This window comes from Eptesicus fuscus, chromosome 11 (genome assembly GCF_027574615.1).
Source record: "Eptesicus fuscus isolate TK198812 chromosome 11, DD_ASM_mEF_20220401, whole genome shotgun sequence".
Classification (NCBI taxonomy): Eukaryota; Metazoa; Chordata; class Mammalia; order Chiroptera; family Vespertilionidae; genus Eptesicus; species Eptesicus fuscus.
The window spans coordinates 46,636,712-46,654,727 of record NC_072483.1 but is presented as its reverse complement, the minus strand read 5'-3'; the positions used below and the strand labels follow the sequence as shown (position 1 = coordinate 46,654,727).

The following is an 18,016-nucleotide window of genomic DNA, read 5'->3' as shown; positions in this document are numbered from 1 at the left end:
CCTGCCATAGTATTAATAAGAGATGGAGCTAGGGTTTGAACCCAGGCTGCATGACTCCAGGGCTTACCTCTGCAAAGTCGCTTGGCTTCTAAGCAGTCTATGCTTTCCCCTTCCTTACCTCCCCACCCCAATTTTAGAGTAGCATATCAAGCATGCAGCCTTTCTTTCTTAACCTTCTGTGGAAAAACGGTTGGCTTTTAGACATGCTGGGCTGAATGGAAGAAGGGAAATATAGATTCTTAGACTGATATGCTTTCCTAAAGTGCACCGTGTACACACACGCGCACACACACACACACACACACACACACACACACACACACACTGGGAAGAATTGGAGAATCTTGTATTAACAGTGGAAGGAGTTCTTGGCTATAAATAGTAGAGTAAGGGGTTTCAGTTTACAAAAGAACCCAAACTACCGTGTTTCAGTAAGTCATGTTCATTTGTTACTTGTTTTTCTAGGCCTTTGAAATCATTGCTTTCGCAATATTGCCTCAGGGCCTTTTTCTTCAGCATAGACTAATCTAAGACAAATTACATTGATCCAGAGATGTCTCCAAGTTCTCCTGGAAAGCCCTTAACTGGCCTGTGCTTGTATGGAAAAATGCTGCTGAAGAGGTTTCTGGTATCAGCAAAGATGCCTAGTACAGGTCCCACCACCTATGTGGTACGGTATCAGGAGCTCTGATAAGATATGGTATCCACCTAAAATCTGCCCCATCAAGTTGGCAAGGAAGGTATTTGGGCACTAGAGAATGCCTAAAATGCCACAGTGAGAAGATTCATTCTTTTGAGGGCTTCCTATTTTCTGCTGAAAGTGCAAATACCCATGGAAGGGCTTTAAAAATCCCTTAAACATTGCTGTAAGTTCACTGGGAGCAGATTTTGAAGGTCATTCATTGCCAATTCAGGCCAGGTAGAAAGCCATGAAAACTCCAGCCACAATATAGGAATCCAAGGGAGAGGGAAGGAAAGGATTTTTAGACGAGGGTGGGGAAATGAACCAGAGGTAGGAACATTGAAGTAGATAAGACCCTAATCGCCTCATTCCTGGGCTATCAGAAGAGCCTTTTAAGTTTAAGTTGCTTTCCCCTCTTTGTAACTTTACCCACAAAATGTAGTGAAGTGTTGAGTGGTCTTAATAAACAGTGAACATAACCCTTCTTGGAAAACTGGATTCACTTAGATTCTGGCAGGAAATGGGATGGTTGTATTTGCTTGAGGAGAGCTACATTGCTGTGGTCTGGTAGTGTCCTAACGGTTGTTACTCTACCTCCTTAAGAGCACACAGATAAAACTTCAACATGTGTTTGTTGGGTTGAATTGAGTTTGGAGCCTCTGCTCTGTGAGGTGGAGACTTGTTAGGAGGGTCATATGGTCTCTGTTACCAGGAAGGCTAGGGCTGGGATTATGGCAATGGGATATTTTATTCCTTTTGTAATGGTTAGATGTCTAGGTTTACATAAATCCATTCTCATTCAATCAGAAAGAAGGTAACAACTTAAAATGATCAAGTTTTCCTGTGGATGTGTTGTAAAGGCATTATCACAAATAATTCTAGTCAAAGAATGTTTGTAGCATTTTTCTACCTATAAGAGAAAGTTTAGAGAACTAGGTTAATGAATAGCTTATCACTTTTGGGAAGAATTTGAAATTTCATTCTTTGGAACCTAGGACCTGCAGAGTTTCTGAACTTTCGATATGGAAAACTTATAAAGCTTAGTTTCAGTTGATTAAAATCCTGATTTTCTTGATGTCCCCAGTTCTCTGCCATATGTTGAGGCATGAGCTGAGGTTAATAGGAATCCTTTTATAATTATAGAAAGGTAACTATGTCCAAGTTTAATGTGCAGTGTAAGGATTTAAGGTCTACTCTGGGAAAGCCTGTATATTTATTTTCAATTACTTTTTGGTGTTGAAATTATACACTTACAATATTCCACATAAAAACTCCAGAGGATCATCTGAGATTGAGTGATTTAAAATAGACAAAAATGTAAAAATTCTCATTGTAGGAAAATAGAAAAGTGCATGAAGAAGATAAAAGAAACCAATGGCAGGCTTGGTTTTGGCTCTAGCTTGACCTGTTTCTTGGAATAAATCTTGATGTTTAGTCTTGCCGTTGACTCGAGACTGGGCCAATGGATACTTGTTCATGGCCAGGAGGCAACACAACCACCACACATTCTTGTTCTCAATTCTGAGCCTCCTAGGAGCAAAGTGGCTCCTAAAAGCAAGGTTTTGGAAATGGGCACTAAACAGGTCTTATTTGGTGAAGGTATTGATCCTTGAGTATTTTATTTCCTAGAATGTTAGAATTGGATGAGGGATGGGAATGCCCAGGAGGGAACCGCTCTTTATGGAGGGATTGCTGAATTCAGGCATTGTGCTAAATCCTGACCAGAACCTGATTTTGCAGGTCAGAGATTTTGCAGGTAAGGAAATTGCATACCAGAGAGTTTAAATCCAGATTCACCAAGCTTGAGTCAGCTAAGCAACAAATATTTGTTGAGTGAAGATTCAATGGGAATAAGAGGAACAGCTCCTGTCCTCATGGAACTTAGAGTTTAGTTTGATTTGGGGACAGTCAATGCTATTGCAAGGGTTGAAACTGATGTGCCTCTTGGCTCTTAATCTGGTATTTTCTCCATTAGTATTTTATTTTATTTTATTTTATTTTATTTTATTTTATTACTAGAGGCCCGATGCACGAAATTCGTGCAAGGGGCTCGGCCCCCGCCACTGGGGCTGCTGCCTCTGCCTCAGCTCTCACAGCCCCACCTTCATCCAGAAGGTAGTCTGGTCTAATTAGCATATTATGCTTTTATTGTATAGGATTATTTTTTGTTTTAAAAATCTTTATTTTTAAAAGTATTATATATGACCCCCTTTTTTCCCCTTTGACTTCTTCTATAGGGCCCTCATCTCCCAACTCTTCCATTAGTATTTTATTTTAACTCATAAAAAAGTCTGAATTTATTACTAAAAGGAATTAATTCAATTATTATAATACCTAAGGTCCCACTCATTTATTCATTGTCTAATTCAGGACTGTCACCTAATTTTCAGAAATGAGACAGCCAATGAAAACTCTATTTTTGGCCAAATTCTTAAAAGTGATTGCCTTTTAAAAAAGTGTAACACAGGTAAAATTTCAGTAAGCAATGGTTTTAATTATTTGTGTCAGTTATTAGAGATTTTATTGTAGGTACTTCCTAGTATAGTTTATTACTGAAACCATTACTTTTTTCCATAAAATTCTAAGATTCTATTTTAATAGATGGTTTAAAAATTTTTACTGTCATTACTTAAAATACAGATTAGGCAATATCTTAGGAAATATACTCTACCCTTTTTCTTCTTGCTTCTGGCAATCCATTGCTAATGAATTCTTAATTCTATTTAACCTGCCATTAACATTGGGACATTATAAGTTCACCATATATAGTCAGAAGCTCAAACACCATTTCATTACACATAGATATCAGTTGATGACAATATAATGTTGTTGATTCTATGTCAACAAACTATTGAGTTGTTTCAAGTCATCACAATCACATTGTAACATGAAGTGATGACATTTATGGAGCCTGGAAGTGATTTGGAGACCTATAAATGCTGTTTGAGCCCAGGCAGAACAAACCAGGGCAAAGGACACCTGGTGTGACAGATAACCTGCTGTAACTTGGCATGTTCTGAAGTTCTCTTTGGGTCAATCTGTTAAAATCAACATAAGAGGAGACACAAGAAATTCAGTGTCATTCTACCTTGAAAATCTTTGCAAATATAATAGGTCCTATTTTATAGATTCCCAAGTTAACAAAATCAGCTTTACCTTTGAGTCTGTCTAGGGAAACTAAAATCATGATGTTATGTTAGCGAATTGCTTATAATAAAAATTACAAATTTTGATTTGTAGAATCAGATGTTCTCTTGTAGCCTTTTTTTTTTGGGGGGGGGAGGGGCAGTGTGCAGAGTACTCTCCACTTCAGGGTAATGCTGGATATAAATAATATTTTGCATAATATGGGGGAGCGGGGGAGCAGTCTCATTCTTCATTGAATTAGCAGAGAATGACCTGAACTTATAAATAGGCTCCTAAGGATTTGGGGCTGACTTCTTAGAGTCTTCATGCAGGTCAGCATGGAAAATGACTGTTGAATTGTTGAATTATTTTTAGACTTTAAACAAACAGGGTCCCTTATAAAAGTCCACAAATCATCAAGATCTCAAGACTTTATCTTTTGGAACTCATCTTGGCCTCACCCATATATCCTAATGCATCATATATTGTTCTTTTATTGAGGGTCATCTGGGTACTAGGAGGTACTGTGCTAGGCACTGGGATTACAGAAGTATTTATTCCTGCCTTAGGAGCTTAAGGTTTAGAATAATGTTCTGTTCATGGTAGAATCATAATAAATTACTGTCACCTACTATCACTCTTCTTTTGGTTATTTAATTGCATCTGCTTCTTCTGTTCTCTATATCATGTCATGGTTGGAGAATAGAGTTTCTGCTTATAAAACCCTTTCTGAGATATAAGTTGTCCCTAGAGGAAAAAAAATACAAAAACACTTTGTAAAACACCAGCAAAACCAGCTCTTTAAAAAAGTAATGACAATACGTTTTTATTAAAAATGTTGACTTTAGTTTACCAGATGGTTAATTATCAGTACTTATTATCCAATAACAGGCTTTTAAACTAAATAACTAAATAACATGGAATAAGAGAAGAGGAATATAGCAAGGTGTTTGCACAATTCGGTCAAGAATTATGAATGATTTAGCCTATGACTAGAGAATCACCAAATCCACCAGTTGGGAGTCAGTTTCTTCTCCTTTTGCTGCTATTGTTGTAATTTCCAGGATCAAGCCATTGTTTATTTGATAATCTGATGTTAATCTGCTTGTTAAACTGACCAAAAAAAGATTCTTGAAGCTTTAACACATCTGTATTAATTTGATTATGGTTCAACACTTGGGTCTAATTAACCAGAAAACCCCTGGTTTGATGCTGTCTATAAATGCTGTGTTTGGGTGAATAGTGGGTCTGTCACACCATTTATAAACCTTAAGCAGGAAAGCTGCCTGCATGGAGATGCATATAGTTGCTTATTTCTCACAAGTCTCTCTCTTTTTTGAGTGTTTGATTTCATTTAACCATTTTCCAATATTTATATTGCTAATTAAGAAGCCATATAGGAATACTTTGGGAAATTTGGGCTAGAAATAAGTTCTTTAAATGGGGGTGATTTATAGTTTTGGTATAAGTGTGTTAAATCATTAAGTGCTGAAGGGCATTTTACTCTTTTCTTAAGTAGTCTGATTCATTGGGTCCTTATTTACTGAGCAGGCAGACTCTCTTAAATTTTCTTCTGTTTGGATAGTGTTCTTTTCAACATCCTACATAAGTATAGCTCTTTGGCCATTAAAGAAGTAAATAACCAGTTAGACCCTTGGGAGGAGTGGTGACTAAGGCCTTATTTTTCTTCCATGCGGAGGAGGAGTTCATCTATAGTAACCTCAGCAGACTTAGCTGATAGAGAAAGCACTGCGTGAATTATTGGGGGAAGTAGCAATAAAGACTAATACATTTCAGTGTTTGGGTATTCGCTGACAGGAAGTTTTCATTGCTGAGCATTTTTGGTAAAGGCTTGGGAAATTTTTTTGAATGTTTTAGGCACTTACATGAATATATATATATATATGTAGTGAGTGTATGTGGTAGGGGTAGGGAGAGGACATTTGCAGAAATTATATTTTTGTTCTGTAATTATACAGATGCAGAAAGGTTGCACCATAAAGCAGGTGTGTTTAGGACTTTGGTTTTCATAGCAGCAATCCTTTATGTTAATGAGGAACTGAGGATTTTAGATTTGCTTTTTTTCCCCCTGGTGTGAGGCGCCCCCACCCCCCTCCGCCTCAACTCTGCCTCCCCCCTGACCCCCCTCCCCAGTAGGGAAGCCTGTGGACGGACTGTGGAACATTCCAGGGTGAAACAGGCCTCCCTGGAACTTAGATTCTTTATCACACTCCCAGGGGAGTTCATTTCAAGTTGCTGGTACTAGCAGCTGCAGCCTGATATTGCCCAATCCCAGGCCCTCGTATTGATGGGTGGGAGGGAGTGGGATTGCTGTTTAAAAATTTTTATTATCTTTAGAAGGGAAGAATTTATTATAGGGGTTTTCTTAGATGATCTCTTTCATGTGGGTTAAGACGTTTTGAGCTCTGAATGTCCAAGCTGCTTAGAGGTTCTAAGATGTTTTCAAATAGGGGTGGTACTGCCACTCTCTAGGGGGTGTTTGGTCATGTATAGGGTTGTTACAGTGACTAGGGGATGGGCACTACTGGAATCCCACATGTGGGGGCCAGGGGCACTATACATCTGGCTTTGCCCAGGGCAGTTGAATAATTGCTTCACCCTATATGCCCAGCATCCTCTCAAGAGCTCCTGAGAAGTGAGCAGAGTTGATTGACACTGGTTGTAGGGGTAGGAGGTACTCAGTGAAAAATCAGTGGATGTAAGAGACTACGGGGAAGAGGAGAAAGGTAGGTAGCTAGTGTTTAGATGAAAACGGAGAAGAGTAGCTCAATCAGAAAAGGTGGAAACTTAATTTCTCACTTCTCAGAATTGAGGGTCTACTTTGATAGTGCATCACATTATTCTGCTGGCTTTTGACCATTGAAAATACACTTTAAAATTAAGCAATTATTTAAGCAATCTTTGAGATCAACTGACTATTTTGCGGGTTGACTGAATTATGCAGGCTGGATGTTCAGTCACATTCAGCTTGGAGAGGACGGTGAGGAAAGGACAAGAGAGAACTTTTGGTGGCATCTCTGGACCATGTTGGCCATTTGTCATGCAAGTGGAGTGGCTTTGGATTAGGCCTGGGACAACTAGAGGGGCTGCAAGGTGAAGCCCATCTCTGCTAGCAGCCTGTTGGTGAGCTGCCCACCAGCCTGCTCACTGAGCTCATGCTCTGGGCAAGGTTCTGGGGAATGAAGTGGAGCCCCAAATTCTTTTCATGGCCAAAGTCTGTATCCTAGTCCAGGCTTGCATCTGCCCAGAGGGGACCTTTAGTATCAACACAGTTACTGGCACTAAGTGATTTCTAAGGTTTCTCACTCTCAATCCATTTCATTCTTTTTTCTTTTATTTTGTGAAATATATTTTTATTGATTTCAGAGAGGAAGGGAGAAGAAGAGAGAGATAGAAACATCAATGATGACAGAGAGAGTCATTGATCAGCTGCCTCCTGCCTGCCCCCTAATGGGGATCGAGCTCACAACCCGGGCATGTGTCCTTGACCAGAATCGAACACAGGAACCTTCAGTCTGCAGGCCAATGCTCTATCCACTGAGCTAAACTGGCTAGGGCTGATCATGTCATTCCTTTGCTTGGTATTCAGGATCCTCTCTTTTCCATCTCCCCAGCCTTGTTGTCTACCACTCTACAAGAGGTTTTCTGTGCTTTGTCCATGGAGGCCTGGTCATTAGGCCTTCACCCATGTTAGGCTTCTCTCAAGTTGTTTGAGCCCTCCACACTGCCTGGCCCTTCCTGCTCATCCCCAACACCCCAGTGCAGTGCCGCTTTCCTTCATGAAGGCTCCTCTGATCACTCTAGCTGTGATGTTAATTTTTTTCTCCCCAAGACCAGTTGGTTCTTAATTGTCTCTGCTGCTTACGTGGAACCAAAGCATCTGTTGTCATTTGGCATAGCTTTGGAGTCAGACTGCCTAGATGTGAATTCCTAATCCACTGTCTGCTAGCTGTGAGATTTGATCAAACCTCAGTTTCCTCATCTATGAGATGGGGGTTATCAATATTATCTCACAGTGTTGTTGTGAAGACAACTGAGATAATATATAGAAAGCACTTGAATACTTCTGGCACATAGAAATTCTGGGTGATTGAAAGGTGTCATTTGTTTTGTGGGAAGTGGGATGAAAAAGAGCGTAGACCCTGGAATCACACAGGTCCTATTCTGAATTAGACTCTGACATTTTCTACCTCTGTGACCCTGGGGGAAACTTATTAATATCTCTGAGGTTCAATTTTCCCTTCTATTAAATAAGTACAAATCCCACTTCATAATATGTCTAAGAGGGTTTAATGGATGTGTATAAAGCCTGACACATAGCAAGCTCAATAAATAGCAGTTATTGTTGTTGCAAGGTTATTTAATTTATAATGTATGAATAAACTTATAAACTATGAAAAGGACTATATCTTAGCTTTCTTTATTTATTCCACAAACCCTACAACAATGTTTTGCACTTCGTAGATATGACTTTTTTGTGGCTTTTATTGAATCTGAATCACATTCATTTGTTCCTTTTTATTTTTATTGCACTTAAATGATGTGTGTACATGATCACTCATCAATTGACTTGTAGGTTTTGCTTCCAAGTCTTTGATTTCTTGAAATGTCCTCTTACTATTGTTTTGCTCCATCAAAACATCAGGGCTCTGCCAAAACCGGTTTGGCTCAGTGGATAGAGCATCGGTCTGTGGACTGAAGGGTCCCAGGTTAGATTCCGGTCAAGGGCATGTACATTGGTTGCAGGCACATCCCCAGTGGGGGGTGTGCAGGAGGCAGCTGGTCGATGTTTCTCTCTCATCGATGTTTCTAGCTCTCTATCCCTCCCCCTTCCTCTCTGTAAAAAATCAATAAAAAACCCAAAAACAAACAACAAAAAAAAACATCAGGGCTCTGAAACAATAATTTGGAAAGAGCAGTCAATTCAGTGGTTTGCAAACTGTGTTAAAACACACACACACACACACACACACACACACACACACACACACACACACACACACAAATTCTGGCCACCTATTTAGTGGTCTGTTATAAAACCAGGCAGGAAAAATACTGCACAGAAAGAGAGTGTAGGTTGGCTTGCTGAGCATGTCTTGTTTCAGTTCCATCAGTTGAGTCCTTGACGGTTCCATCAGTTGACATTAGGCAGAACAGGGTCTTCCACACAATTTGTTACCCTTGGCTGTCATGGCTGCAATGTAAAGTTTTAGAAATAAGCAAGCAATTAAATCTTCAAAAGAGGACTGGCCTTGCTAGTGTGCATAAGGTGTGAGAATTATAGTGAACCATCACCCAACTTATAAACATCAGAAGTATGTCTATCAATATCAAGGGAATAAAAATAAAGTACAGAAAAAGTGAAGTAAAATTATAGATGAATTAAGGAATTGCCTGTTAAAACTTATTTGTCTCTTTGAGTTCAATGAAGTGGTACTATTAAAATGTCATGTAGTATTTTTTTTTTTACATGTATTTTTGTTGATTTCAGAGAGGAAGGGAGAGGGAGAAAGACATAGAAACATTAATGATGAGAGAGAATCACTGATCGGCTGCCTCCTGCATGCCCCACAGTGAGCGTTGAGCCCACAACCTGGGCATGTGCCCTGACCAAGAATAGAACCGTGACTTCCTGCTTCATAGTTTGACACTCAACCACTGAACCACGCCAGCTTGGCTCATGTAGTTTTTAAAAAGAGCACACGTGTCTGGAAGGACCAGCACATATTAAGAGGATCTATCAGGAAAATAGGATTTGCCATATAAATGACCTTACTCTGTTAACTTTTGGCAATGTTCTCTTGACTAACTTACCTTTCTCTCCTAAGAAGAGAATTCATGAGCCAGAAGAGAAACTTATAAGGAAAGGGTAAAATAATGAGATGGTTATTAATGTGACTCAATGTTTTTCTCCTTTTGCAAACTTCTGAATATTCCTCTTATTTTAAATTATTCCAGATTTCATTTTTGGTATAATTTTAAAACAGAGTAAATTCCAATTTGAAGTCTCATTATTTGCCTTAATGGTTTTATATATCTCTGATATATAATCATCCCAAGAGACTGAATTTTATAAAGAAGAATCTTTATTACCTCATGAATATATGTTGACTGTTTCCTGTGTGCCCAGAGCTAGAGGCTGTACAATATACAGAAGTGGTGTTTTCAATCCACTGTTCCTCCCCATCCTGGAAAAACACACGACTTATTCCCTCCTCTAGGCACTACCTGTTACTCTAATATCTTATCTTAGCACATTCTTAGTCCAACACTTAGACCAGAAAGCTTGTGATATTCTATTTATAAAGAATGAATTACTTTTGTTTTTTTCTGCAGCTTGGGGCTCTGTGGGGTTCGGAAAATAAGTTTATCTTTACATCTAATATAATTCTTTTTGAAGAGCTAGAACTGCCCCCCCTTTAATTTCCCTGAATTGCTTTTGATTGTTGCAAACTTTCCTAAGAATTTTCATGTGCAACGTTTGCTGCCAGGTAGGCTACTAGTCTCCAATTGGATTATATGAGCATATGCTATGGATTCCATACCAGCCCAATTAATGAACTCAATTAATGTTGATAGCAACTTTGGAAAAATGTCAAATTTTTATACTGATTCTTGAGTTTGGTAGGTGTGTGTGTGTGTGTGTGTGTGTGTGTGTGTGTGTGTGAAAGGAAACATAGAACAGTGGTCAGTATAGCACTGATACTGGAACAGAACTGTCAGGGCCAAATCCTTGCTTTGTACATATTTTCTATTTGATCTTGGGCAAGTTACTGCACTGCTCTATGCCTCAATTTTTTTATGTTCAGAACTAGAGGCCTGGTGCACGAATTCATGCACGGGTGGAGTCCCTCAGCCTGGCCTGCAATCAGGCCAATTGGGGCCATCTCACTCAGTCCTGATCAGGGCTGATTGGAGCCTGCCAGCTGGTGGGAGGGACCGAGGGAGGTTGGCCAGCCATGGGAGGTTGTCTGTGAGAGCACACTGACCACCAGGGGCAGCTCCTATGTTGAGCATCTGCCCCCTGCTGGTCAGTGCATGTCATAGTTACCGGCTGGTCTGCCGGTCATCTGTTTGTTTAGGCTTTTATATAGAGAGATAATGGTAGCTATCTCATAGGGTTGTTATGAAGATGAAATGATAACATTGGCAAAGTGCTTAGATCAGTGTATGCATTTAAGTACCACATGTGCATTTTTTTTCTCATGTTTGCACCATCTATTTTTATTCTTGGGAAAGGTTAGTCCTGGGGAGATAGGGTGTCCATTTGGTTCTAAAGGTTCCTCGTCAATAGCTGCCTGTTTTTTAACAAAAGCTTTTCTCTCCCAGCATGCATTATGATGTTTTCTTCCTTATATTTTATTAGAGGAGAAACATTTAAGGCTATTGTTTGCAAAATTAACCTTTGGTTAAAACTGGTTTGGTTGAATATGGGTGTTTAGAGACCATTTGCTGAAAAAAGTTTTAAATTTTGCTCTACTTAGATTTTTTTCTCCCATAAAGTTTGTTTGGTTCCAGTGAATGAAATTCACTCCCACTTCCATTGTGTTTTGCACTTCAAGTTATTGAACTGTAAAGTGTAGATAATGTCTAATAACTTCTAGAGAGGTTGTAAGTAAAGGCTACTTATTTAAAATAAAACACTCAGAAAATAAAGTGCATACTTGAAATTAGGGGCACCTGCAACTGTTTATCAGGCCAGATCTAGATCTATTCACCAGCAGTTTTAAAAAAATATGTATTTTTAATTGATTTCAGAGAGGTGGGGAGAGAAAGAGATAGAAACATCAATGATGAGAGAGAATCATTGATTGGCTGCCTCCTGCATGGCCCCCTACTTCGAACTGAGCCTGCAAACCGGGCATGTGCCCTGACCAGGAATCAAACTGTGGTCTGGTTCATAGGTCAATGCTTAAACACTGAGCCACGCTGGCCAGGCCACCAACAGTTTTTAAAAATATGTTATTGAATTTATTGGGGAGACATTGGTTAATAAAATTGTATAGGTTTCAGGTATAAAATTCTATAATAAACATCACCTGTAGTTTGTATTGTATGTTCACCACGCAAAGTCACGTCTGCTTCCATCACTATATACCCACCCCACCCCCCCTTTACCCTTTTCTACCTCCCCAACCTTCTTTCCCTCTGGTATTCATCATACTGTTGTTTCTCCAGCAGTTTGTTTTTTTAAACAGTACATGTTACCTTTATAATAGAACGAACGACAGGCTTCTGACACTAGTGGAGCATATTGGTTGATTGCCAAGAGACTACCCAGCAATGATAGAGTATTCATCACTTGGGAGTTATAACAGGCATGGAAGTTAATATTAAAAAAGTGAATTTGACAAATGATTTATCATGGATATTTTGGTAAATTGGGTTTTTGATATATTACTTTAGATAACTATTTGGGAGATCAAATGTAAATGGCACTAATTATAGAGTTAGTTAATTGCAAAATTTCCCCTATTGGGTTACATTTTATGTGATTGATTTTAAATAACTGGCTTTGAAGTGCTTTAAAAATATGTCTTGGGTGTCTATTTTGTGTGTATGTGTTTTTTTATGATGTGTTTAATTTTGTAGTTTAGCAAAAAACAAAAACAAAATAACTCCCAAAAAACCACAACCAACAATAAAAAAAAAAACCAGACCTCAAAATCTGACTTGAGTTGCTTAAGAAATACTGTTTACTGTTAAATAGCAGAATCAGGAGCTAAATCAATGTTTGCTGTTTTAAGCCATTAAATCCTTGGGATGATTTTTTACATAGCAAAAGCCATCTGATTACACAAGCATACTTAACATTTCCAAAAATAAACTTGAATTTGAGGAAAAAGAAGAAATATTTCTAAGTATATGTCTTTTCAAGACAGGCAATATATTGCTCTGAATTTTCTTCTGAATACTTAGTTTCTAAGTTTATGCTTTTCCTTTTTCTATACCAATATTAAGCTCTTTGTAAGTGGACTGACCTTTGGATTGTTATAATTCTTCAACCTGAAGTTATTAGATACTAAGGGAAACAAATGTACTGAACTTTCAAATGTAATATGTTGGATTACTAACAATAGACCTAATTGATAAAAGTGATTTAATATATGTTGTGTTAATAGCTAAACCCCCAAAGCCCCTAATCTCCCATGGAAATATTGCTTTGTAGAATAAAATCCAGTGAGAAGTTCTGGGATTCCAGAGTGAATTTGTACATTCCTTAGGGGCATTTTTGCAAGGGAGGTTGTTGTGCTTTAAAGGTAGTTGATAAGAGACCTGCACCACCAACCCCAGACCTGCACCACCAACCACCATCATGCATTAGTCTATAGAAGGTATTTGGGTGTACGTATTCCTGTACCACTCGGTACCACCATTTAGCCAAGGGAAGTTTCTGACCATTTGCAGCATACATTATAAATCAGGATGTCACTAACAGACAATCAGATTTGAACATTCCATGAACAAAGTAGCCTATATCCCCTAGGAATAGATCACTTAACTATGTTTATGTCATGCTGTTGATATGCCTGCATTTGCACAAGGCAGGATAGCACGTTGTTTATTTATTTTAGGAGTAGGCAATTGATCTGTATATTTACCTAATTTGGGGTTAATGAGCCAAAAATTGAAATGGGTAATTTAGCATGATTGCTTAAGTACATGGGGAAAATACAATTATTCTTCCAAATCCCAAATTGCTTCTCTCCCACCTTGGGTTTGAGAAAGAGTAATTTTGAGTCTTCTCCAAGTTGTGCTTGTGTTGGCTACACTCTTTAAAAAATTTTCTACTTGGCACATAATGCATGAGGAGATTACTGGTCAGATATTCGGGGAAGCTCAGAGGATTTCCAACTGACCTGGGGAGACCCAGGAAATTAGTCCCCTGGGGAGACCCAGGAAAATCACAGGATATATTGGTTAAATGAAATGAACTTGTTTAAGTTACACTCTCTCTGGTATCAACATGGGATAATCACTGCCACTTGGAAATGTGGCAACTTTTGGTGCCAAGTTTGTGTACTCTGGTTGCTGCAGAAATACTTTTGTATGTTTTTTTAAAAACTTTTTTTTTGTAGAGATGAAATTATAGAACTGGCATCTTACAAATTCCTTAAACAAAAAGCTCTTAATCTGAATCTAAGAATGAGGGGACCATAAATTGCTCTAAATGATGTAGTAAGAAGGCACTTTAATAAAAATGTAGGGTGGAGAACTGCAAAAAGCACAGTGAAGCAATGAAAAGTTATTCATGATGTTTGATGTTATCAATCAAAGATAACCACTGTCAATACTGATCTTTTTTATGCTTCTTGCCCACCTCCATACATGACTCTGGTATAGGCAAAATTTTGCATCCTTGTCTTTGCTACTTATATTACAAATATTTCTCTTAATCATTTAACAGTCCTTCATAATCATTTTAATGAGTTCCTAAAATATCAGTATATAGATATTTTCCTATCATTGGACATTTAGGAGGTTTTCAATTTTCTTTATTATAAATAATTTCAGGGGTCCTCAAACTTTTTAAACAGGGGGCCAGTTCACTCCCTCAGACTGTTGGAGGGCCGGACTATAGATTTAAAAAAAACTATAAACAAATTCCTATGCACACTGCACATATCTTATTTTAAAGTAAAAAAACAAAACGGCAAAAACACCTGCATGTGGCCCGCGGGCCATAGTTTGAGGACGCCTGAATTAAGTGATACAAATCTCTAGTTCCTTAGAAAAAAATACCTAGAAGTAAAAGTACTAAGTTACAGAATAAGCACTTTAAAAAAGCAAGATACACGTTATTGAATTGCTTTCCATATATACTCTAATCATCAGCCATGTATAAAAATGATCTTCCTGCAGACCCTAAGACTGAGGATATAATCATTATAAAAATGTTTTTCTAATTTTATAACATATATTCCTTTGATTACTAATTAGTGAATGATTTTTCATCATTATTAAAAACTGTATTTCTTCTGTGAAATATCTATTCTTTTTCTTTTTAACTGGTTCCCTGTTGTTTGTGGGATTGCAGAATGTAGCACTGAGCATTTTCGCTGTGAAAATGGGCATTGCATTCCTGTATCCTGGAGGTGTGACGGGACCAAAGACTGTTTGGATGACTCTGATGAAGTTGGCTGCCGTAAGTGGGGCGTGGCTACTCTAAGCTCTGTTTTGAGAAACACAAGTCCTTCATGGTGATTTCAGCTGTAACAAAAGGGTTGTGTCTTTAGTGTTAGATACAGGACTTGGTGCAAGTCTGTTGAGATCTGTGTGGTTGAATAGAAAACTGATGGTATTAATAATTGTCTCACTCCCCCTTGAAGAAGGGGCTCGATTCACATCAGTTTCTATTTTACCTTTTATCATGTGACCTTGATATGGAAACCAATTTGGAAGTGGTTTTCTGAAGCCAGTATGTGACTATTTCAGATTATTCACTCTGGAAATTTTGTGCACCAATAAGAACAAACAAACAAAAAACACACAATGCTACCTGAACTACGGTGATTTGTAACTCCAGGAGTCTGTTTTAATTTAAAGGATGTAGTATAATGTGTGTGAATTATCATAAAGAGATCACAGAAGTGGCTAGTGTGATTTTATGTTTTAAAAAATTTATTTAAGAACATGATAATGTAAACCCCCAAATTAACTAGTGATAAAATTACTTACTAGTACACATGTATTTCTTCCTTTAGTTCTCAACAATATTCTGAGGTAAATTTCATATTAGAAAACTGAGGCTTAGAGAAGTAAGTCATTTATTAAAGGTTCCCCAGTTGTTGCACCAATCCAACCCTTATATCCATTGCTTTCCCAAAATGCCACAGGCGATCAATCACATTCCTGCAATTTCACTCATTCTGATAGGTGTGCAGAGAGGGGTTATCATCCAAAAACTAGGAAAGCAGGTGGAAAAGTAATTTTGTTTTGAAATGTTGACCAAACTATGGTACAACAGAACAGTCAAACTTTGGGGTAATGTTTGGATGGCAATGCATTTGAAAATGGGAGGAAGAGTGAGAAAGTGCTTCTCAAACTTTCATGTACAAATGGATTAAAGTACAGATTTGGATTCCATATGATTGAGGTGGGAGCGGAGATTCTGTATTTCTTACAAACTCCCAGGTTATGCTGATGTTGCTCGTCTGTGAACCATACTTTGAGCAAGAGAGTAGTTCTATTTGTAGAGACATGATCATGTGCTATTTGTTTGCCTCGTCTGGGCTTACTGAGTTCATTTTATGTTAAACCTAAAGAGCAATAAGAGTGTATTCTGAGATAAAGGAATAAATGAACAGTTATACCAACAACTCTTCAGAGGTTGTTATTATATTTTAGTGATAACAGTGATGATAATACCAATGACAATAGTGATAGCAACAAACATTATATGGTGCTTTCACATACATTATTTAACTTGTTTTTCAATAGCAAACCATGAGATAGAGTAAGTATAGCTTCCATTTTAGCTGCATACATTGTGGCTCAGAGAACCTGCCAAAGATTCTAAAGCAAGTAAATTGTAAAAATAATAGTTATGTTACTGTGTCTTTTTATCCAAATTTCAAGAGTTTTCCAATTCATCATGATGCTTTATTACTATTATAGTTATTATAAAACATTTCAGATAATTTAATAATAATTCATGGCTAACTTTTACTTAAATCAAATTTTGTTTAATATTTTTTTGTCATACTTTTGTACATATGTGTGTTTGGCTGTTTTATTCTCTATATTTTCATATTGCCTTGGATCATCAGTTTGTTGTGATGCTATTGCTGAGATTGATAGTGAAATCTGACTGGAGTTCACACACTCTAGTATAGGGTTGTTTACTATTTGCCATCAAATATATTGAGCAGGAGTTGATATATAGGCTTTTGAAATAAGCATTGCTTGTTGGTATAATAGGGTGGTTGTTTGACATAATGAGTCTTTTTCTGGTTTGTTTTAGCTGCCGCTACTTGCCAGCCAGACTATTTCCAGTGTCATCATAAAGAGCTATGCATCCCTAACTCCTGGGTGTGTGACGGTGAGCAGGACTGTGATGATGGCTCAGATGAAGATCGGCATTGCTGTAAGTGTTTATGGAGGAGTCTTTTCTGGTCCTTTGGACACCTAAAACCTAACCTGATACAAATACAAAACATAATGGGATGATTCTTTGTAAATGCTGAGTTGAGCCTTACACAACAATGCCAGCATTCTTGCTCAGATTGGATGATATTGAAAGTGTGAATGTGCTGAAGGATTATAATTATACCCTGGCAATTTGGAAATGGCTAGATAGGTTCCTTGTCTTTAATTTGGATTATGTTACACTCAAGAAAGAGATGAAGCATTTATTGGTATCTATGGGTGGGGTATTCATTTGTGTGGTTGGCATTTGGATGGTCCTTTTGATCCAGCAGCACACTCTGCTTTCAAACCTTCCACCTCCTCTGCCCCAGTATTGAACTCTCTTAATTTCAATTGAGTGGAGCAAGTAGGTAGGTCTGTTGGAGGCTTTATTGGTGTGTGTTCCAGTGACTGCTGCCAAAGCCACTGCGGGATGAACTACCATGACAAAGAAAGTAACTAATAGCAGTTATTAGTAACTGCTGCATTTCTGGGCACTGAAAGGTTTCAGGGCATTGCTTGTGTGGTTCACTTGGGCATACCACACAGAGTCCTAACCTTTTACTTCTGTGCCTGCTGCCTGAATCGATATGTTCCTTCCTTTCTTTTGTCTTAGCTAACTGCTGCTTCTCCTAAAGACCCAGGTAAGGTGTTCCTCCTCAAGGAAGCTATCCCTGTTCACATCCCATCCAGAGTGAATTAGACACCCCTCTCTGATGCTTTTGTAATTCTTTGTGTACCTATAATCCACTTTCATCATTGTTTTCTAATTATTTCTTAAAGTTCTCCCGCCCAACCCCCCAAAGCTATGAGCTCCTTGAGGGTAGGGATTGTGCCTTAATCATCTTGATGTTCCCATTGTTGGTGCCCTTTTTGACCTATAATAGGTTCTCAGTAGATGTTTGTGTAATGACAACTAGGTGAATCCCAGCACTAGATTGGTTGATGAAACTACATAATTTTAATTCATCATTTCTCTACGTTTGAATGAACTTATTTTTTTAAATGTATTTTTATTAATTTTTTACAGAGAGAAAGGGAGAGGGATAGAGAGTTAGA

General features: G+C 38.1%; 1 protein-coding gene across 1 annotated transcript in view; it reads left to right on the top strand.

Moving 5' to 3' along the window:
- The first annotated feature begins 553 nt into the window (after positions 1-553).
- LRP2 (LDL receptor related protein 2) overlaps positions 554-18,016 on the top strand; it is a 174,581-nt gene continuing 157,118 nt past the window's right edge. Inside the window, exons 1-4 of the mRNA XM_054723511.1 lie at positions 554-675; positions 2,118-2,281; positions 14,868-14,975; positions 16,794-16,916. Of these exons, the coding sequence (XP_054579486.1) occupies positions 554-675; positions 2,118-2,281; positions 14,868-14,975; positions 16,794-16,916 (517 nt within the window). The remainder of the gene's footprint in view (positions 676-2,117; positions 2,282-14,867; positions 14,976-16,793; positions 16,917-18,016) is intronic.